This window comes from Varroa destructor, unplaced genomic scaffold (assembly GCF_002443255.2).
Source record: "Varroa destructor unplaced genomic scaffold, Vdes_3.0 BEIS01000003.1, whole genome shotgun sequence".
Taxonomy (NCBI): Eukaryota; Metazoa; Arthropoda; class Arachnida; order Mesostigmata; family Varroidae; genus Varroa; species Varroa destructor.
In genome coordinates this window covers 47,671,491-47,694,427 of record NW_019211456.1, presented here as the reverse complement: position 1 = coordinate 47,694,427, position 22,937 = coordinate 47,671,491, and the positions used below count along the sequence as shown (strand labels likewise).

The following is a 22,937-nucleotide window of genomic DNA, read 5'->3' as shown; positions in this document are numbered from 1 at the left end:
CATGTTTGGCACAGCAAGGAGGTAAACGACACTGCCCGTTCTAGATCGAAACGTGTTACTTACGGTCAGTATGACCCTCTTACTGCTAATTTAGTTCTCTCAGTAGCACCCCAGGCCTTTATATTGTCCTGGCAATCGGCTCTACAAAGCAACGAATCAATTATTCCCTATGTCATTTTACAAATCCGGCAAAGTGCACTTCATGAAGCCATCAACTCAAAAGTGTGGTGGTTTGCGGTGGCTACATGTTCGCAGAGACCGAAACTGCGTACGAAAATAACGTACAACTTCTCTACAGGACCAATGTCGCCCTGAATAGCCCCTCGGCTCTGGGTTCCTCCCGTACAGCCGAGCGAACAAGAAGCCCTTGGGGGAATAGTCGAGCCTTTGATGACCCGGTCGGCCTTTGCGGCTAGTCATCACAATCAGCGGCGGCAGTAGCTAACCGCATGGCTGAATGCAACAACCGGTAATTGTCGACACGAATTTGCATAGCGCGCTAGTCACAGTGCCGACAAGCAGCGGCAACGGCGACGGCAGCGACGACCGTGGCCGCAACACGAGCGGGTGTAGCAGTAACAATGCAGGGTAAAATGTAGAGGTTCACGGAAAACTTCAAAAACGAAATGCCGGGAACGACTAGTTTTACACAAATGAACGAAGGACGGAAAAAGCAGCCAGTGAAATTGTCGAGTGGTTGGTGGGGAACTACTTGATTGGGACGACCGCAATTTACATGGTAACAGTGTAGTGTTTAATGTAAAATTGTAGGTTTACGTTGACGCATTTATACGGATGATCCATCGTCTGTCTTGCTGCCTTCGAATCATTCGCTCAGACGATAACACATTTCAGCAGCGCGCCACAAATCAGACGCGCACTTGATGAGAAGGGTGGCACCTAGGGTGTTGCGATCTTTGTTTCAAGCGTCATTTCCTTTTTGTATAATTAGATTCATGACAAATACTGCTGCAGGCAACACCTGATGGCCGATGGAAGTATTACTTGGGGCGACTACGATTACGCTCTGCGAGCATCACTGTTTCTTTTTGTTGTCAGCATTCGGAAGCCAGTTATCCGGGATCTTTTTTCAGTTAACAGTATGATAGTGGAATTTTGAAGCAATTTGACTCGTGGGGCAATAGATTCCGAATTTATGTACGTAAACTCGTGTATGTCAAGAGCGGGCTACAGTTGCAAGTGTGGTCCCTTCAGGAGGGCAAAGTTCGACTGTCGAAACATTCCAAAAGGGATTTTTTCGTTTAAGTTATAATATCGATTGTATATATATATATATATATATATATATATATATATATAGGCCTGTCTGAAACGCTGTAAATATAGCTTAACTGGTGGGGAATGTACTAACACACAGATCATTACAGATTTCTATACAACATAGACGTCGAACTGTGTTGCCGTTCGTGTCTTTAAGCTAGTTATCGTTGTTGAAGGTAATCAATATATTTATTATTATTATTATTATTATTTTATACAGTATAATCAGCCAATTAATATAGAAGAGCTGAACGGCGATTAGGGTTCTGTTGACCGACTTCGTGCGACTCAGTACGCCGTTGACGTTCGATTTCGTTCATCAGTGTTGTCCTGTGAACGAACGTTAATAGGAGCGCTGATTGTGACTTCTGCTGTTGCCGCCACGTCAACAGCTCTTTTCGTTGCGAAAGCGTTTAGTGAGCGCATACGCTAGTGTTCTTCGGTACATGTTAGCGCAAGCAAACGGCGCACGGCCACCGTAAATGTGGTTTAAGGTAATGTTGCTGAAGACTGGTTTGATTCCGTAGCGATGAAAAGGTGGCTAGAGATATGATTACACGGACCAGCGCCGATGGCGACGTACTATACGATAATGCGAGCAAAGGTCTTGCGCAGAAAGGGCAAGAAAGCAACTATTCAAGATGGGCGAATCTAAATGTGTGTGTGTGTGTGTGTGTGTGTGAGCGTACGTGCCTGCACGTTTGCGCCTGCGCACGCGCTTGTCTGGAGGACGATCGTGTAAATTGGACTGCTGTATTTGCTGCCAATCGTGCGTCCCCTCTAGCATGAAATGGCGAATTAAACTGAAGCCCTGAGCATTCGAGAGTCCTCTATTTTACTCTGTCCATCTCTGTCCTGGTGAGACTTTACTGTCTGCAGTAGTCTGATTGGTTTAGTTGTTTACGGCAGACCAATGGTGGACGGCATGGGACGCGGGTAGGAAGCCGTTAGGCGCGACAAGTTAGCTCGTGATATTTTTCATCGGCTGACTGGTAAGTATGATGATGCTACTAACGATAGAAATTATAGACGGCTATGCCGAAGCGAACGGAGAGCTTTTCTGCGTCGAGAAAGACTCAGTTGTTCTATGAGTATATACCATCTAAATAACACTAGACAAGATAATGTTGTCAAAATTATTATAGTTAACATATATGTCTACTGAATGAATCTTAGATTAATATTTAAAAGCTATAGAAGTTAGCACAACAAACAGCTCTTACCTAAGTAACATCGTTTTCGTTTAACAGTAATAGCTCGTAAACTGCTCAGAAAACAGCTAGCGTATATGATTTAGACTAACGTACCTAGTGAATAGGTGGGCTGAGGAGCATTTTTACGTTTCTGAAGCCGAAAGTCACGAATGAACTTCAACAAAAGTGAAAAATCCGTCCTTAAATGTCACGCAAATCAGAGGCCTAAAGCAAACGTTAATATCTGAACAGTATCATTATTATTTTTCATTGATTTTCATCAATTAGTTACAAAGTCAAATAGGGATAATTGTTATTTTCTTGCAGGTGGCGCCAGTTGTTGGGTTTGGCGGTAAAAAGATAGAGGGCGGATGTTTCTATTGTAGCTACTGGTTTCTGGCTTCTGTGTGAACACACAGCCCATCATGTCAAGCATCTGTTACTTGAACACTATCTTTAGGAATCATTGTGCTCGAGTCTTTTTCAGGCCGATCTGGGCTTGCCGACGAAAACTTATTGCCAGGCCATTGCTTCACTCAGGCTCAGTCAATGTCTTTGCAGTAGCATTATATGCTGGGCAGTGTTAGCCAGCCACTTCTCGGTTACACAATGGATGGGTACTCCCCTATATTATAATAATAGCCGTGTTTTGCCGTAGTGATCATCATGAGCCCGTTCCTCGGCTCAGTAAATTCCGCATCAACGCTTCTGGTGTTTTCTCTTCGATAGCACCGGTCATAGCACACGCGTCATTCTATGCTGACTTTATAGTAAAGATCATGGCGTTGAAGAAGGTATGATTGCTAAGTTGACGATAAAGGAACGCGGGAATCAACAAGAGCGCTTCTGCCGGGGCCGTAGAAACAACGTCCCGTCTACCGGGGCGGATCGTTTTAGCGTGCTGAAAATGCCCTGCACTGTTCAAACATTTACCATCCCATACCTCCGATGTATACGTAGTATAGGTGTGAGCTTGTAGGTGTAATACGGCTGTCGGCATGCATGCATTCGGATATTCAACATTTCCTGAATAAGACGTTTCCTGGTGCATAAAACACAATACATTCATTATTTTGCTGTAATTGCAAATCATTGAACGGAAAATACTATTTAATATCTAAAATCCTTATAGTTAGTGTATCAAATTAAGATCGTAAATAATTTTCATCATATACGATCAAATGGATCGTGTAAAATCCTGTTCATTTCTAATAAATACAACCTTTTGTGTTAAGTGATTGACGATAGGCGTTGACGATTTCTGTTTGGCCAGTTTGTTAGCTTGCGCATAAGGTAAAATGCTCTCATTATGAGCCATCATACTTTGCTCTTCGGTCCTATTCTATAATAAACAAAAGAGGTAAAGCGTTCAGTAGTCCTTCGTGGGCTCGTCGAAAAGGTAGTTCCTTGTTAAGTCACAGGTTCGCCTCAGCGGGAGCCGGACGGTCTACGCCCGTTCTTTTCCCGCCTTCGTGCGTTCTGCAGCCGCTATACGCTGCTGTTGCCCTGTGAAAAACGACAGCAGAAGTGCTACCGACCCAACGAGGCCTGCATGAGCTGAGCATAGGTCAATAATTGGCACACGATTTTCATCTCGTCCCTGGTTCCCGTACGCTAATGGAAGGCGTACAACCGAGCATTTTGGGATCAACCCGTCGTACCGTCGCGTCTGACGCCGAAAGCCTATCGACCAATATAACCGTCATGTAATACGCCAAATTTCTCAGTAGAACATCAAAGTACTGATTTAAATATGGAACCTGTGCGATTCCCTCATATGCCTCGTCAAATTCACAACAATGTTCGCCTCTTCATTCGATTCCTACCTGCATTTACCTTTATATGCAACTCTAACTGGTAGAATCCAATCAACAATGAACGACAACCTATTTGATGCCTGAGAGTAACCGATGGTATTTTTTGATTAACACGATATCGTAGATCATGGCGCTCTATCAGAAATGGGTTGGATTCTCTTTACAAAACAAAGCTTTTCTAGTTCTATTTTCGGGCTGATTGGCAGTATAAATAACCCTCAATGGAGGGAATGTCTGATAGCTTATACGAACATATAATGACCTTCCAGTAGTTCAGATGAGCCTTTGAACCTCATACGGTTGGTTACATGACTTTCCCGACTTCTGGTACTCTACTATATGATTGAACGGAGGAAACAGAACTTCTGCCGATCGAAGAGTCCAGCTTAGAGTGTCATGTTGTCAACGGATCTTCGAAGCCGCTCCCTCTTTAAGTTTCGTTCGATGACAGAAAAAGTCGCCATTAACTGTGTGACATAATCGTGTCCGTTTATGCGATGACTGCAACAATAGCAGTAACAAGTCCGCCAAGGACAAATGGAACGGGACACATCTCTTCATTGTCCATCTTTGTTGTGCCGTTTCTTTGTTGTGAATTATTCGCCACCGTAGAGTCGGCGAACGTTTAGTTTGTCAGATCTTCAACTTTGCTGCACATCTAGCTGACATGAAAAGGTTTCTACGTATACATATACATAAAAATACGCATACTCGTGGTCACACATACGGAGCTTGTCTGCAATGTTTACCGCTATCGCCGTCATGATCAACTCGGTCTGTGATAACACGGGCGGGCCAATCAATATATCTGCACGTTTCATCTGCAATAAAAGTGCGGCTCGCAATGAGCTAGTGGACGTTACCAATGGTGCCGCCGTAGTTGCGCGGTGACTGCGCTGCTGCAACTTGCGCCGTCGAACGGATTGGCCGCGTATTGATTGTGGCTTCGTCGGCACCTCGTCCCCTTGCGGCCGGGTATATTCACATTATGATTTCAGAGTGTAGTAGAATTTGCTTTTAGTACGAGTAGTTGTAGTAATAGCGTAGATAAAAGCAGCGGCTGATAGTTGTCGTGGCAGCAGCCATCTTACTGCTTTCCTCCCTTGACGCGCTTCCTGGTGTGGCCACCAGGGGTCGGCGGTGGCCAACGGTAGACAAGCGGGCGACCAGTCAAGCGAACGATCGAGCTGACTAAGCCGACGCTGCCGCCGACACGCGCGCGCGAATGAAACGAACGCGACAGCAGCTGCTACCGTGACGGCCGCGCGCGTCCGTAGTACGAGAGAAGCGTCCACCAGTTTCATTGACGCCGACGACCACTGGACCCATTCACTGGCTTACACTGGCGTCGTTCAATGAAGGAGCAATCAGGCCAGTCAACATCAGCAGCAGTCGTCAATGATCGAGCCTAGTAAAAAGCAGCTCCGAGATGAAGCTCTCGAATTCGACTAACCGTATCGTATTGTTCGACAAAGAAAGGGAAACATTTTTTCTACCATTTTAACATTGTTCTAACTGTCTGTACGCTTGCTTTCACTCGCACCGTATCTGTTCCTGCCATCCCTCGGGGTGAATCATCAGGCTCAATATTTTGTGCCTGTTTTATTAGGGCGGAGTTGGTTTATGCAAGGGAACAGGCTTAGCCGTATAAGGACGTGGAGGAATAAAGCAGTTAGAGGGAGAAGGGCATTTGAAGAGGTAATGGGATGTAAGAGAAGGGCCTTGCGTACAAGAATGAGCTCGAGCGCACGTTGAACTCTTGTCCTTGACAAGTTAGAGATGTATGTCATGTCTCGTTAACTGGATGTGATAGTAAGTTCCGTCATCGTTACTGTCATTTAATCATGAGACATAATAGACTTAAAAAAGCTGAAATGGGTAGCTAATTTAGCTAATAATGGGTAGGTAATTTTGTAGCGGCTGTTACACACTAGCACCGAACGATAGTATTCTGCGGAGAGTAGTTATGCCGTTCTATACTCGCTAGATGACTTTTAAACATTTGAGTGTATATCACTAAGTGAAACTGCAGTACTTTTTCCACTGTTTGCGTTATTAGGTATGTCTGTTTCTATATCCTGTAGGTCTTCGTTACGGTTGTGGTTTTTACATCAAGCAAGATTCTGCCGATCCTCGATCATCTACCCTTTACTTAGGAAAACAAACTCAGGTAGCCTTATATCTATTTCTAACTAAACAGTTTACAAGCGAAAATCAAAATAATACTATAATGGTAACCTCGTGCTGAGAATACATTTAAACATCCAGGCGTGGATATCCCTGCAGAAAATAAAAAGAATGATCCATCCATAGAGGTTTCTTCTTGTCTTCAGCTCTCGATCATCATACGCAAGAAAAGTATTACCGCGTTGCATATTAATCAGTTATTCTGTCCCGTATGATAACAGACGGTCATGTTCGATTCAATCCATAGATGTTTAACGAAATTTCTCGAAACTGCAAAAAAGCGACACGGCGTATTTAATAACATTAGCAAGCCGTCGCCATTGTTGCTTGTGTTGTTATATTAGCTGCTGCTAGCAATGCGTTTGATCCGCGCGTTTAACTAAGCTGCCCATGATCTTTACATTGGTTCCGCTTAAATGAGACAACGCTTAGTCATAATGGAACCATGTGTTTACAGATGTGTAACAATGGTGCAGTCATATCAAACTTGTTCTTACAAGGACCATACAGCCGGAATCGATGCAAGCAGGCCATGTAACACATTCACGTGTAGCATTTTCCCCTGGTCCTTATTAAAACTTACCTCCTGTATGATGCGCGCGATGGTACGTATCCATCAAGTAAATGCTATCGCATAGTAACTCCAATTGATCACACAATGCGGAATTCGCTAACGGCAGCTATATATACTTTATTTACAATTTAGACGATTGCGTCAAAGATACGATTCACCACTAAAGACATGTCCATCCTAGGTATAGTGTAAAAAAAAATAGATTTAATCTTACCAAGCGTCTTGTTTATTGCTAAAAATCGTTTTGGTAAGAGCGTGGAATTAACGGCGTATTGACGCATCCACTCTGCAACGGAAGCTAGCTTCTGTATTTGATACCTTTACATACTTATCCGACATAATTTTCTTACGAACACACGCATTATTATTTATATTGTTCTGTTCGTTTATCTTTTTGGCAGCCTGCATCTCTAGTTCAGGTAGATCCGCCCGTACTGGTAGCCTGTGGCCAAAATGTCATCTATGTATGCACATATTATCCATAAGCTGCTACTGACGCCATCAATGAGGGTCCTCGTTGCATTGGTCGCGCATAGTATCGTGGAAAAAATAGGGGTCCACTCGCCAAGTGCCTTGTCTTCAGAGAAACTTTAAAAGCAGATAGTACAAGCCATGGCAAACAGTAGATTTGAGGCTGACGGCGCGAGCCAGGTGATGAAATAAAGGCGCAGGCTTTCGTTCGCTTAATACTATTTCAGCCAGTCGAAGGGTAGAAAAATGAAGGAAGAGCGGAACGAGCGAGTTCTTGGGTTGAAGGACCAGAAGCAGAGGTCGTAATAAAAAGAGCCTGAGTTGTCCAGATCATTTGACGTTGTCGCTAAACGATCTTCTTTATATTCTTTATTTGAGTTCATGTTTTTTTGCCTTTTGAAAAACTGAATGGCGGCATGCTTTCGCCTTTCTTTCAGCAAAAAAGGTCGCGTGTGAGCATATTTGTTTTGACGGAAATAACGACACGAAGAAAAACAACGATGTACGAGCGAAATAGCGAAAAAGGATAGGGGCTCGTCGAAAATAGCCGACTTTCAGGAGAAGACGGACCTGGGAAAATAGCGTCATCCGTGTCATGTTAAAATAGGAAATAACCGTCATCACCCGTATCGAAAGCGATTTTATCCATAAGGTTAGCAGGCATTGTTTTACGATACCGGAAGCTCTAGTACTGTTCTTGTTAAACTTGTTGGAACAACTGAAAGAGATCGAAAATTGTCAGCGTTAGTTTCAAATGTATATAATTGTTGCTTCTAACTAACCTTGGTCTTCGGCAAGAGTCCTGGCGGCCTGGTGGCGGCAAGCGCCAAGTAAAACCCACCCATATGCGTCGAATTCATAGTACGCCAAATGCGGCCCACCTATTCGAACTCCACCAGATGTTATTGCTAGTCATGATGCAAAATCCATGTATTTCAAATAAAAATCGCTATTTCCAGATGAGCCGTATTCGATACAGCCCTAACACAGCCTCCTCGTTTATATAGGTTTTTTTTGGGTTAGGCGAGAAGGTATACACGTATTTTTCGACGTGAACGTTGCTTCTATTCTCGATGCTCAGTGTCGTCCTCTATAACATTTCGCTTCAACGTGACGCGCTCAACGCGAACGTTTTCCCAAACTTTCAGCCCCCCGATTCTATTCATGGTTGTTCGAAGTCTTTACAAGATATGTAGAACGCTGGCTATGCAGTTTCAGCAATTTTTTACAACTGCTCTCTAATATCTGACTAATTCCTAACCAAAATTGCCTTCTCGAAAAAATCGTTGTGTAGAGCGGTGCGTCAGGACATTGGTTTTCCAATAAAACGCTACAGATGAACGGCAGCGACGTCGTACTCAGGGGGCCGGCCGCAGCTCGTTCTCATTCGACGAAATCAATATCTCAACACAGTTTCGGCATCAAGCTCACGACTGGGAATCTTTCTTTCGGCTCGATCTCGTCGAAGGCGGGGCAGGATCAACATAGACGACGACGACGCGACCACTATTTCTACTACGTATGTACACGTATCTATAAGAGTGTAAAACGACTGCTGTCGTTTCATACCTTGTTGTTGTGGTCTTGTTCATCCATCTACGTACATTCTATTCTACAGCGTCATCAGCACTAGTTAAATAGGAGGATGAGAGGCTTACCGTCTCAACAACAGGAGGAGCCATCGCACGTCTTCTGCTCCCGTTGCTACAACGGTGGCGACTGCTGCTGCTGCTGCTGATGTTGATGTAACTATTGCCATTGAACAGTGGCAAAGCAAACGAAGACAACCCGAATCAACGATCCAACTCAAGCGGTGGCAGCAGTAGCAGCAATGGCGAAATGTTGGGATCGTGACTTTAGCGTCAAGCATTGGTCCAGACGCTGGCCCCCAGCGCGTGACATTCTAGCTCAATTCATGTTGTCGTCGTCTACAGCATACGATACCATACACATAGCAGAGAGACAGATGGACGGCCGCACTTAAAGACAGATCCTTAAAGCATACGGATATACTACCAACTTAACAGGCCAAATACGAGATCATCACGATCATAATCATCATCATATGCGTCAACAACAACAACATCATCATCGGCCACAACAGACGAACCAGTCAGCTCTCCAGCAGAGGTTTTCCTCTCTCGCCGTCGATTTTTTCACTGTTTCACAGACGCGTTTCGAAGCTGCTGGAGTCGGACTTTAATTCATCTTTCTCGTACTAAGTAACTGACAGGTATTAGCTGACCGATAGGTCGTAGCTAAAATCGTAATGGTGGCGATGCCGGTGCTGGTAGAAGCAAAACGTACTACGGCTATCGAATACCGACAAACGACACGAGCCCATACACACATACGTACGCACGCACGCACGCACGCATGCATGCATGCCTCTTGTCGTGCGCTCTATAGTGCGTTTTTCTGAGTGTGTCTATCTGCTGATGATGCGTAGATAATACGTTAGTAGTTGAGAAAGTCCGATGTACAAAAGTGTCAGCGTCAATTTAGTTCGTTGTCTGTTTTCTCTCTAACGTATTTGAATGTTCATCGGCTGCTATTTTTTTGTAGTATTTTCATTTACTCGGCTTGTGCTTATGCAAGTATGCCTGTCTGTCGGTACGCTCATATTTACTTTCGTGTATGACTCCGTTAATCGAGATGGAGTGGCAATAGTGCTGGAGATTCAGGGGCAACACGTTTCCCGTCCGAATCTAACTGGGCACATGCAAATTGGTGCGGTACCGTGATTAACTCTATTACATATTAATATACTATATAAATATATTTATGAACTTACCGAGACAACACAGACTTATAAAGATACTTCTCTCTAGAATAGATCTCGGTTCGAGGAATTCGAATTGGCAATAGTTTATACTGTACACGAATACAGTTTAGAGCGTCGCATCAAAAATGTTTGTCAAAAATGCTAGCCACGACAAGTATAGGGAAATGAAATCCTTGATCACGTGGTTATGTGTATATGTGTCAGGTCGTAGCAGGTAATTTCAGTAGCAGATCGTGTCCTGGTGTGTCGTACGATAATAGTCAAGCCGGTTCGACCAACGAAACGAAAGCGAGGAAAAATCACCAATACGAAGCCATTTGTATTACGAGTACTCTGGTAGTTGTAGATCCAGATTGCTACGGGGTGGAGCAGTACATAGAGTCGAAAAGGAAGGGGCAAGAAGGAGCTGCATCGGATTGAAGCGCTTCACGCGTTCATTCATTTATTGAATCCAGGCAATGACCATTACAACCAGCATCATTGAATAACATCGAAGATGACTGGTGGTGATGATGATGCGGAACAAGCGAAAGTTAGACAAACTCGTCGTATAGTGTACATGCGTACTTGGGCCCTGAGGGGCTCCACCAGCAGGCCAAAACAACATGATAGGATCAATAAGGCATGCATGATGAGAAACAACATGCTCTCGCTATGGTAATCGTATTTTTTTGACATCAACGCGATGCTGGTAGATTCAATGATGTAAGCGTTTGGTTCATTTCTACGTATCGCATCAGATCAGTGTGACATTTGTCACCTTGTGAGACAAATAGTGTTAGCAAAAATGCTGGCCTACAAGAATTCATCTGTCGGCGGATCCGTTGGTTAAACGACATTAAAGCATGGTAAAAATAGCTTAGAAAAGGTCTCAACCAATGTGGAAGAAAGGACAGCTTACAGAAACAATATGAGTTCCAATGCAAACCTCTAGTAGATCATTGTACCTTAGACTTGAATGAGAGAAATAAAGATTAACCTATTTTTTTAGTTAAAAATAATAAATCGAAATATCTAGTGAACAGATATTGTATTTTTATGAGAATCTACCTTAGGTACTTGGCGGACCAACTATTTTTAGCAGTTGTCATATATTTATGAACTTTGTCATTTCGTATGCATGTATATATATATATATATATAAGCCATATAACATCTCCAAATGCGACGCCTCCATACGATCACACACTGAGATTTACGTCGTTCGTTTATGACGTCAGTAGCTAATACGCTGACGTTTATGATATGATCGGTGTTACGCTTAATGTTACTGCGGTTGCTGTTATAATTATTGCGGTCGCGACTATACAACTTGTCTGAACAGCGTAATATGTACGCAAGCATCTATTAGTAAATTTAACACAGAACGCTGAGGCAGTGGTATTGCATCGTCAGTACCAAATATTACTTTATTATGAACGAGCCGTTACCGGTACTGACAGGTGTGATGAGCTCTGAGTGATGGTGTCACAATGTCATCATCGTGATCACTATTATCAGCATTGGTATCAGGCTTCTAGTAGGTCCGGTACCAGCCACTAAGGCCACTAGATACTGCCGTTGCCTAAACCATCATCGATACGATTGTCAGTGTGGCCCATTATCAGAGCCCACTGACAGTTGTTCTACGACGTCGTTTAGCCGCGATTATTTTTCGGCGGGCACTCGTCGTATAATCAACAGCTATCGATTACAGTATCTGCCACCCTTGCAGCCGCCTTCATGCCCTAGACGTATGAAATCGGCAATTTACGCTGGTCTGGCGGGCTAGCGGGGCTAAGTCGACGGCGCGCAAATTTAATTCATCGATGGCGTTGGACGATGACTTCACGAACGAAGGCATTGTTCCTGGAATAAGCCACAGCTGGCGTCGTGGCTGCTTGCGTTACATTTTCTCCTATGCGCCGCCCTTTGGCTGAACGCGCGGTTGCCACCGCACCAAAATACAGGAACAGCGCACCTTTGCGCGTCGTCAACCGCGCGAAGTGTTGGGACGGCTGTGGCAGGCGTATCCGTTGACTATATGCAATATGCTTATATGTCCACTGTGGACGTCATTTGTGCCGCAATCAGCCGCTCGAAAGCACCATTAGCAACCGGTGCGTCACTCAAACATCACATGCATCTATGGGCTTCCACGTGAATACATGCTGATATCCAATGTCCTCCTTACTATGCTACTGTGTTACAGCTTTTTTCGTTAATGCAGCATGGCAGACTCGGTTGTAGCGGAACAAGTACGTTTATATAGAAACATATACCGTAGACTGCTGTGCTTTTGTAAGCACACCTGTCTCGCTCAACTGATAGGCGTATAATACCACGTGTTGATCACACATGGTTTAATCGCACGAATCATAATAGGAGTGCCTTTCGTATATTCCTTTTTGTATATTTCATATATGTTTATCACCCACTTAGCTAGGGAAAACTGCAGCCGCTTTCGACGCTACCAGCGGCGGCAATAGGACCACCATTATTCATGTGATTGTTATCGCCCTATGCTATAAACCTACGCATTTATTGCCTTGCAACGGGGTATCGTATTTACCTTTTTTCATTGTGCCCCACTGGCTTCCGCCGGCCATCCATCACTTCCGATTTAATCGACGTTGGTGAAGAGGCAGGATTGACGGCCTATATATTTAAACGTCTATGATCAATGACAACTGTCAAGTGACACGGGTTTAGAAACCCGCTTTGCATCGTGAAAAGTCGTATCTTTGCTGCCTAGCTATCAGAATTCTGCCATACACTTGGGCCTGTGCTACATTTCTGTCAATGGTAGATGCGTTTACGTTCGTTGCGTTTAAGCAGTGGTACTGGTAGTTGTATACTATATATGCTTTCGGCAAAAAGTGCAGGAAGAAACATGACAGGTTTTCGAAGTAGACGCCTCCTTTTCGGTTTTCCGGTGAACTATCGATATTACTTCAAAACCGCTCACGCGGTCGACGCTAGACGCAAGCACATACATACATACATGGACTTTGTAGAATTGCCGTTCATTGACACTGCTACTCCAGAAGCAGGTCCACGCTGTTTCGAGCTAGCTATACAGATATACCAAGATACGAACAACGGTAGTGCGCAAAATACTATTTTTTAGCGGACGTACGTTATTCTGTTTATTTGATTTTACGTCCCTTGTTCATACGCTGCTGCAATCTGCATTCGATCGAATCAAACGTACATTTTCCGTATTTTCTTTTTTATTTTGTTGTTGGTAAAATATCGTAACTTGTACTATTGGTGTCCTGTCGTGCTTCTGTTTTCCTTTCAAACTTCGTTTGAACTCGCAGTGTTCACGCACTACGCATCGACCCGTGCGACACGAAACAAACAACAACGACAGCACCAATAGCAACGACTTCGAATGGCCACAGTCGCTGCTTAGCAAAAGATCTTATTATTGGAAGATAGTGAAGTTCTGTGAGCGCTAAACGAAAAAAAAAAAAAAAAAGCCTGAAATGCGCCTATAGTAATCTGCTCGTGCTACCTGTTACTTATCGGCCTTATCAAATAGCTTCTATACATTACATCCATCACCATTTTTGTACTTGCAAAATATTGCCGAGGTAGCAATGTGGGGTGTTGCGCGAAAAGAGGCATTGAAGCCGCGTAAAACATCCAGTAGAGCAAAAACTGCCCAGAGCCCAAATTTCAGCTGATTTATAAACCTTCCCAGCCCGGAATGGACAAATCGTTTCAATCAGTTTGTCAAATCGATACCTTACTACGGTTTGGACATGTGCAACCGGCTACGCAGATATGCGCTGTAAACAGCCGCGCTCGGACTGAACTAGATACCGTTCGATCTTTTCTATTAGCCCTCTGCAGCGTCTTTCTCGTTTTCAGCCTTTTTTTTTTTATATATATATATTTACAAAATCTGTTCATCAGGCTATGTGTGTGTTTATGCTGTTCAGAAATTCGACTCTCCGCATGCATTTTGTGTGTATATGTGCGTGTGAGTGTGTGTGTGTGTGTGTATATCTCTTCTTGGTTTGTGGCGTAACTCCGTTCAAGAACTTATCTGTACTCTGTTGGCTGGCTATCCAGAAAGGACCGACAGTAAAAACAAAGTACAAGGCTTCCGAAAAGCGATGCTTTAGCAATGACCCCCGTCTTAGAACAGCCATTCCGACTGTGTACGTTTGCCAGAGATGGAGCCGAGACGTGATGGTGGACTCAACTAACAGCGTCAGCGGCGCTTGAGCATCGAAAACTGCACGCGAAGAAAGTCGCGAGTTAAAGTCAGTGATTATCCATGTCGCGCCAGCCGGACAACAACTCGACGCTAAGCTTCGCAATAGCACGGCGGCCTAGGGAACGAAGTTCGATGTTTAGAACAGTCTTCTGTATACAGCCTGGCTGTTCAATCAGTCCTACTACCTATAGAGGTAGTACGCGAGGACTGATCGCGCAGAAGTAAGGCAATGCAAACTTATGTTGTGTTCGTTTTCGAGTCAAAACACCAGCAACGATTTGTCTTGTTTGCTAGACATCGATCGATGGCGTCCTGCTGGGTTGTAGTCCACACAGTACTAGATCTGTCGCTATTTCATGTGCGCAGGAGAATTGGAACCTTACCGTGTCCAACAGAATCAGAAAACAACAACATATCTAGTAGAAGTGTCCATGTATAACTGGCAATAATGTGGTAGATACAGGCGTGACGTCTTTAATAAACCTGATTCAAGCATAAATCTCACTCATTCTTTGATAACTTTGGATAGACATTAAGTGGAAGATCCTGAAGCTGAATGAGGCGGCGGAAAATCCAAGTAGTGACTTATGTGAGGAAGTATATGTACTTAAAAGTGAATTTTCAATAAATCGGTATAGCTTTTATATTATGTACGTTTCTAATTTCCAGATAATTGACGCTATATAATATAGAGATTCTGTTACTCGACACGAGCACAGTCGCGCTCGGCTATTTCTATAAGAGTTAACGAATTGCCGAACCGTTGCTTCCTCCGTGCGCGTACAAATTTAGTCAACAAACGCTTCTTTTAGAGAGAGAAACGAGTGAGAGAGAAAGCGGGTCGCGCTTCCGCCGGGGTCAGGATGCTCGGTGAGGTTAGCGCCAGCGACGGTGTCGTTCCGATGAACTTCGCCGGATCGGAAGAGATCGAAGTTGTTGTTGTGATGATGACAGCGGTGGCAACGGTGGCCGTGTTGACGGTAGACAACGATGTCAATCGAAGTTGCAGAGTCTCGCTCGTCCGACGCGGCCGACACGGTTCACTAACCACGTCTCTAGCGATGCCGTGATTCAAGTTCATCCTAACTGTCGCGCTGCCAACTGCGATCCCCTGAAAGAATCGAATTGAAGGCCCAGCAAAATCTACATATCTGATGAGAAATGATGGGCGCCGCCGTCGGCGGCTCCTGCCTATTCGCATGCCTGTCTACAAAAGCTTCAACTTGCCGTTAAGGATCAGATCAACCTGAATTGGAGAGCTTTTCCGTCTGATGAGGATGAGTTGCTTCTGTCCTGATCAAACGAAGCACGTGAGAGATACTCTGTGAAGGAGTAAGAGAGAGTGATTGACTGAACCAATGTGTTGAAATATACGGCACGCTATTCATCAGTAGTATTCGTTCGTCTGCAGCAGTTTGTAGTCCAGAGAATAGACGCAAATCTAACACTACTCGTAAGCACCCACGAACAGCAGAGCCATTTATCTGATAACATTGGGGATGAGAGAACAAAATATGGCCAGTAAGTTGAACGTTAATGCGTAACTTATCAATACGAGTAACTTAGCTGAATATAAGACGAGTATTATCGCCTAGAAATTTGTAACAGAATTACCTTATTATAGATCTATGTGTGTTAAAATATGTTTTGAACACGACCCTCGTCAAAGTATAGCAGTTAAGCAGAACCACGCTACTGCCCCAGATATTTCGACGGTCGGAAAAGAGGTAGCGCCCTCTGGGATACTCAAGAATAAATACCTATTTTTTTGTTATTCAATTAAAAAAAAGCGTCTTTTTTTTATCAAATGCATAATAAAATAGCAGAAAAATTGACGGATGCATATTTAAGTCGCAAGATAAATTTTCAGTATGATACATTCATATCTATTATGTCTACCTAACTTTAACCAGGCATTGGCAACACCTAGAACGTATTGTTGCAGAGATCCGCGTAACCTTTTTCGGCCACTTATCAGGTAGCTAATTTGTGTTCTGCCTTACTACAGATGCGAATTCTGATTCTCGCTTGGTCTGAAGCCTTTTAGAATACTTTTTTTAAATTAATTACATTTAAAAAAAATAATTAAAAATAAATATTTTCAATCGTATTTAAACAAGTTTTTTTTTCAGTTAAGCGACGGTGACAAAAAATTCGACGTATCCATACATGGGACAGATTAACCTAGCTACTATAACACCAACAACGTATTATCACTATAATCAACAGCCATTTGACTATATCACACGTTCCGTAATCATATGTAGACGATAGAAAAATAAAGGTAAATTAAAACAATGAATACGTCATGTCACGATATGGACAACTGTATTTTGCCACTCCATATAGGTTGGCCTATTTTCTATATCTCGCATTCACGGTTCGCTTTGCTTTATTCTATAATGAAAGACAAAGAACTTTCTTTAGCAGACGCTGACATCAATGACGGCAAGCTACCTTCTCTAGGGTCGACATTATCTTCTTGTGGCAGTGAGCAGTAGGCTCATATTGGCAATCACCAAAACTACCATCGCAAACGTCAGCTCTTCCTATATTCGATTGACTGCCATCACCATGCACATACCTCACCTCTTCGTATGATTCTATCCTTCTTTTAGCTGACCGCTGAGTTTTTCGGCGACAGCACGGCCACGGTCCTGCTCAGTATGGTAGCCATTTGCACCAGGTAACAAAATAGATTTTTCTAAAACCACGACGGCTACCATCTTTAGGATCTGCAGAAACGGCTGCAGAAGCAGGAGCAATACAAGGCACGACGACGACGACGACGACAAACATACGGTGTCTTCTCCTTCTTTTTTGTTCAAATGACGTTCCCTTCTCGTCCGTGTAGCGCGCCGTTAGAAGAGATATACGCGAGCGCCCGTGCCACCGTCGTGCGTGAACCGCATGGTATGCTATGCCAATCAGCTACGTCGGCAGTAGTAGTTGTGTCAGTACAAAGTAGCACTACATATAGGCAGTGCTGCCAAATTTCGAAGCAACGACGACGCCTGCCGCTGTTGCCTACGCTGCTGCAGCCACCGCTTAGACAGAGGCGCAGCTCTTCATCGTAGTCGCATCTTGCGGCGGTACTTCGATTCGACTTCATTCGTTCGTTACGACGTCGTAGTAAAATCGGTAGTAGTGGGCCCCTCATTGATCCCACGGCGGCTGCAGGATTTTGCCTGTCGGTCGGACGCGCAGTCCTAGAGCATCGCTTCTATTGGCGTCTCGCGCCGGCAGAAGCAGGAGAACAAGAAGGAGCAAACACCAGAAAGACCAACGATCTTGCCACCCGATGGCCGCGGCAGCACTAACATCATCATCAGTATCATCAGATCAACAGCAGCAGCAATGAACAGCAGCTCAGACAACTTCTGCTGATGCTGTTGATGGTGGACATGCTACCGCTGTATATCTGTCGTCCGACATTTCTGAGCTCGTTCCCCATCCTCCCTGTTTCTGTTTCTTACTTGGTCCTACTGCTCTGCTTGGGCAGGCATCTCAATATGGCACAGCCGATTGCAGGACTACAAAAACTCAGACAGCAGTACCGTCGTCCGAAATACTACAGCTGCCATAATATTGAACATATTTTCTGCTTTGCGGAGAAGGCCTTGGGCCTATTTGCTTCTACATAAGTCTAGTATATGTCTGCGTTTACCCCATGGCCACGCATAGGCAGGAATGGGACGGACAGGCAAAACTGTCGTATAGAGCCGAGCGGTGTCTCAGTCACATCCACTACAAGAGCGGCATCTTCAGCTACGGCATTTCACGGGCGATAGATGTGGCAGTTGAGCGTTGCGCATCCTCGGTAATGGCGATAGCAACAACGCTAGTAATCCTAACACCGGTCTATATAGGAGCAGCGAGAAGGCAAAATATCTGCTAAATGCTGATGACAATGTGAAAATATCGAACAGTTATAGTGGAAGAAATGAACTAAGCTTCACCAGAGCGAAGATGCGCCAACGGCGGCGGACCATTGTAGGCACGTTGGTAGCTAGACAGACAGAAAGCGACAGCAGCAGATAGTACCTACTGCTGACGAGGAGTGTCTGCTACTGAATCATTACAAAGTATCAGTAAATCATTACGTAATTGGGTTCACGTTCTGGACACTGGCGAAACCAGTGTCGCGGTAGATTCGCGCGAAACACCCGTAAATGAATCTGAAATGTATAATTTTTTAGAGAAAGAACCACCTGGTTGTGTAGCATCATAGCACCCGTACTGTGCCAGCGCTACTCTACGGGAAAAGGAAAAAGTCACATGCGCTGATTGTAACACGTTGGCGTTCGATGTGATTTAGCGCATAGGTATGGCTTTAAATCAGAGGTGATATCGACCGGGCAACTCTGTGAAGTCGTAGGTTCTGCGTACAGAGATCAGACGTTTGTTTCTACAGCTAAAAGCTTGCTACATTCTCAAGCACATTATGCGAACCCAGTGCGCTCTCTGGGCGTGAAATACTGCAGCAAATATGGGTCCAGTGTGGAAATGTGGGCTAAAAACACCAAATGTAGGCTGTTCAGATACAATTGAAAGAAACCTAGTTGCAGCCTGTCTACTCTTGTACTGAGCGAAAGATAAGGATAACAAATCTTCCACTATAATGCCCGGAGGCACTGAAGCTGGACGTTGCTGGAAGGAAGGAGGTGAGTTTCCAGAACTTACTCCAGTTATACGTCGCTGTAATAAGCTAGGAGAGCTGCGACTTAATTTCGTAGATTTATACAACTCTCAATAAATAGTAAACGGAAAAACATTGGAGAAAAAGTGTTTTTTTTTTTCTTTTTTAATCACTTTCAGTGTTCGCTCATCTAGCGTACGCATCACGGCGGCGACAGGACCAGCAGAGGATGAAACGCAACTTTGAGAATAGCATCAGCTTCGAATAGCCAGTTATAGCAATAAGTGTATGCGTTTGTGACCGAGGTTGGGAGTTCAAGTCGTATAGGTGGTAACATTCAACAGTAGGTCAGACAATTAGAAACAATTGAGCTGCACGCTGAGCTTCAGCGTCGACGGCATCATTCGAACGCCTCTGCGGATTCACGTAACATTCGGCCGGCCTCGTTGTTCCCCAAGCGTTTTCGATTAACTATTCAGATCGCTGTTCGCTAGTTGCTTCCATCTTCATCGGCAGCAGGAATCGTCACAGTCGCTCGTTCTGCAACTTTCCCAGGCAGATGGCGGGTCTGCTGCCATCAGCTTTGGAAAGGGATCACAAAACGGGTTCGTTTCTTAGAGACCGACGGGCACGAGAGAAAAACCTTCGAGTGTCGGATATCTCGAAGGTCGTCCATCTTCATCGTTTAATAGATCGTCATTAGAAAAGGACTACGGGGCCGACGACGTCTACGGAATGCCTGCGTCCTATTTTTACTTGTTAGCTGTTTCTAGCATCGTTGGCTCACGTCCGTTTCGTTGTGTTTGTTCATCTATTTCGGTTTATTATACTTATTCGGAGAAATGGCGCTGATATGGTCGTTAGCTTGTAAACACGATTCACGTGTTTCATTTCCAATTCAACTTCATTAGTTGTACAACCAGTAAAGTGAACGTTAGTGCTGTTATCAAAGCCGAAACCCATCGTATAATGTTGTTCTTCGGTGTTTTCCTGCAGATAGGCGGTGCCAGCTCAACGATAAACTTCTACGTGAAATTGAATGATGGCTTCCATATTGTCCTGGTGCTACAGCTTTTGTTTTGCTTCGACCTAAGCTATTTATCGGCCGAATAATGTCTCAGACGTACATGGAAATATCTCCTTATAAGAAGAATATATTTGCCACAGCGATACGAGCTGTTTGTCCGAAGCAGAAACACGATGCATACGTTCGTTGGGCGACGCTTTCCGTCTGTCCCCGTCAACGTCTGCAATCACTTGCTACAATATGTAAAATACTCATATACTGTATATTATATGTTGTACGGCATTACACGAAAGCAATAAAGCCGTAACAGATTTCATTTGGGTGGGCCACATAATTCGTACCCAATAGACATTGGGTGGAGTTTTTCCCTCTCGCTAGTGATGATCGTTATAATAAGTAGCGGCAGCAGTGATAATAGTTAGATTTCCTGTGATACGTCATGGATCAGCCGGACCCTGATTGAACGATCGAATATCTAGCACAACCTTTACAACGATGTAATGACGATTATTTCTATTATAGAACGTTGCCGATACAATGTGTGTACATGTCTGGTTTGCCGGTTGAATATGTGCACAATTGTGGACCCCGCCCAGATGGGCTTGCGAATTGGCAGCATAAATGAGCGCTAACACTAGGGGGCTGAAGGAGTTCAGCTTGTCGCTTAGGAAATTAGCAAAATAATAAGAGACGGTGGCAGCATGGCCCACGTTTACCGTGCAGTCTACGGAATAAACGTTCGTTTGCTGCCGCTCGACCTATCAATCATAATAGCTACTAGCTCACCGACTGCTCCCGGCAATGGATGACACGAATCGAAACTAATTGGATTGCGGTGCACGTACTAGCCACCTCGAGCTCCCCTTCTCTGGGAGGAAAGATACCGACTGCCATATTACTTTTTTCGTCGTTGTTCCTGCGGCTGCCGTCACTGACGTGCACCAAGGATGCTAAAATGACGAACGCAAAGAGCGTAGTGCTTTTGAGCTACCGCTAGCTGCAGTAGAGGGTTGGGCAAATTAGAAATTCCAGCACGCCCCACACCGGCGCGGACCAACGATTGTTACCAACACGCAATGGCACGACTTCGATTTCGATTACCACTCGGTCGTCGGATAGTTGACCACACATACTATGACGAACAAATCTACAATACAAACAAATGGACGATTAGGATGCAGGGAGTCGAACCGGGAAAATCCAAACTCAGAGAGTCAAAAAGGCCATCAAATATCGGAATTCTATATCATCATATTACGGTTACAAATAAGTATAACGCAGGCATTAATAGCCCCTTAGCAGTTGTTTTGTCTCGAAGGCCTCCACTGCCATTTCGAATTAATTACGCTTCTGTTTTGGATCATATTGACGCTATATTTGCTGATATTGTTGGCTATATATAAATCTGAGACTCAGCAGAAGTACGTGTTCAGCTCGTACGGCTGGTTGGCGAAGCTAGAATAGTTGTTTCATTCTCCGCATGCGATCGTTTATTGGTTGGAAAAGGGGGCAAACGTTTAACCTTACACGACTATATATTACATACAATAGCAGGTATCTTGTTCGATTTGTCAGATATGATAGTTCCTAGTGAAAACTCTCTTACTGAGAGAATCCCTTTATCTGAAATCGGAGCTTCATCTCCCTAAATATCTAAAGTCTCTAAGATCTACAAAGTAATGTACGAATAGCATATTACACAGTTGTATTTAAGAATGACTTTACCTTTGCATCGGTTGGTTCCTCTGAACGTTTACATTGATGTTCGATCAAAGTGTCAGATGTTTTTCTGCCGCTACACGAACGAAGAGCACTGAATGTTTTAATAAGCACAACTATCCATGCAATCGGCGCTGTCAATAATTTTTATCTGTACTTTGAACGTTCACAGAATTACATCAACTACAAATTTGGATTTATCTACTGTACTGTAATTGACCTTATATAGGCACTTGAAACTTACCTACTTCAATTGCTGCTCTTAAATGCAAGTTCGTCATAGGCGTAATCGCGTGATGCACTGCTCCTGGATGGTTATCCAAGCAAAGATCACAATCATGGTTTTTCTAATTGAAAGCTGTATGTACACACAGACGCCCGTATAGAGCTTTTGTCTATTAGTCGTAAAGCGTTGCGCTTGCATATAGCTGTAGGAGATATCTAGTCCCAGCCTAATCCAAAGAATCCATTCTTTTCTAGTTTCATTATCTCTACTGTGATCGTTTTCAAGATAAAATGTATGTACAAACAGTACGCTGGACAACTTAGGTCGCCGCCACAATACAACCTAAATAACGATACATAACGTCTTTTTTCATAGATTATGCTTGTGTTTATGTTAGAAATCGTTTATTACCGTTCCATTGAAAGATAAGTGAGATGAATCGATATCGGTGTTTATCGATCGGCTAGTATCTACCCGGCATAGCGAATTTCTCCTGAATTAGCGACTGCCAAATCCTCTAGTAGTCGGTGGTTTGTTTCAGCTCATGGCCATATTGGAACTTTTTTCATACTTCATCCAGTTTGATTGATGTTATATTGTCTTGTGTGCAACATGATGTTAATAATATGTAATCTGAACTGTATAATAGGCGAGCAGTTTTTCCCCAGAAGAATCAGGTGATCTATAGAATTTGCAAAACTAGAAGGATGTACCCTGATTTATATTAGATTTTTGTGCTTCTTTATCTACGTCGATTGAATGATCTTATTGTGCCCACATTTAACAGCATTATAAATTGTATTGGAGA

The 22,937-nt window shown here is 43.9% G+C and overlaps 1 protein-coding gene and 1 long non-coding RNA gene across 6 annotated transcripts; one reads left to right on the top strand and one right to left on the bottom strand.

Moving 5' to 3' along the window:
* The first annotated feature begins 1,388 nt into the window (after nt 1-1,388).
* LOC147757061 (uncharacterized) lies at nt 1,389-14,984 on the top strand. The gene is made up of 3 exons (XR_015324684.1): nt 1,389-2,273; nt 2,802-10,253; nt 10,513-14,984. It is a non-coding gene; the product is annotated as an uncharacterized LOC147757061 (long non-coding RNA).
* Nucleotides 14,985-15,132: 148 nt separating this feature from the next.
* On the bottom strand, nt 15,133-22,284 carry LOC111248114 (uncharacterized). 5 transcript variants are annotated; one of them, XM_086984874.1, is made up of 3 exons: nt 21,910-22,137; nt 20,971-21,331; nt 15,133-15,629 (listed from the first exon to the last, which is right to left on the bottom strand). In XM_086984874.1, the coding sequence occupies exons 2-3, from the start codon at nt 21,076-21,078 to the stop codon at nt 15,327-15,329; spliced, it is 411 nt and encodes a 136-aa protein (XP_086841000.1). In that variant the 5' UTR covers nt 21,079-21,331; nt 21,910-22,137; the 3' UTR covers nt 15,133-15,326. The 5 variants fall into 5 exon arrangements, 1 of the variants encoding a protein (XP_086841000.1); XR_015324679.1 differs by lacking the exons at nt 20,971-21,331; nt 21,910-22,137 and adding an exon at nt 22,148-22,284 and having other exon boundaries at nt 15,133-15,840; XR_015324677.1 differs by lacking the exon at nt 20,971-21,331 and having other exon boundaries at nt 15,133-16,002.
* Between the last annotated feature and the right edge of the window lie 653 nt (nt 22,285-22,937).

What these genes read in the sequence shown, in the direction of transcription:
- LOC111248114 (XM_086984874.1), bottom strand. Translation starts at nt 21,078, where the DNA reads ATGGCAGTCGGTATCTTTCCTCCCAGAGAAGGGGAGCTCGAGGTGGCT. An exon ending in TCCATTGCCGGGAGCAGTCG is followed by an intron (nt 15,630 to 20,970) that starts GTGAGCTAGTAG and finishes CGATTCTTTCAG; the next exon opens with GGGATCGCAGTTGGCAGCGC.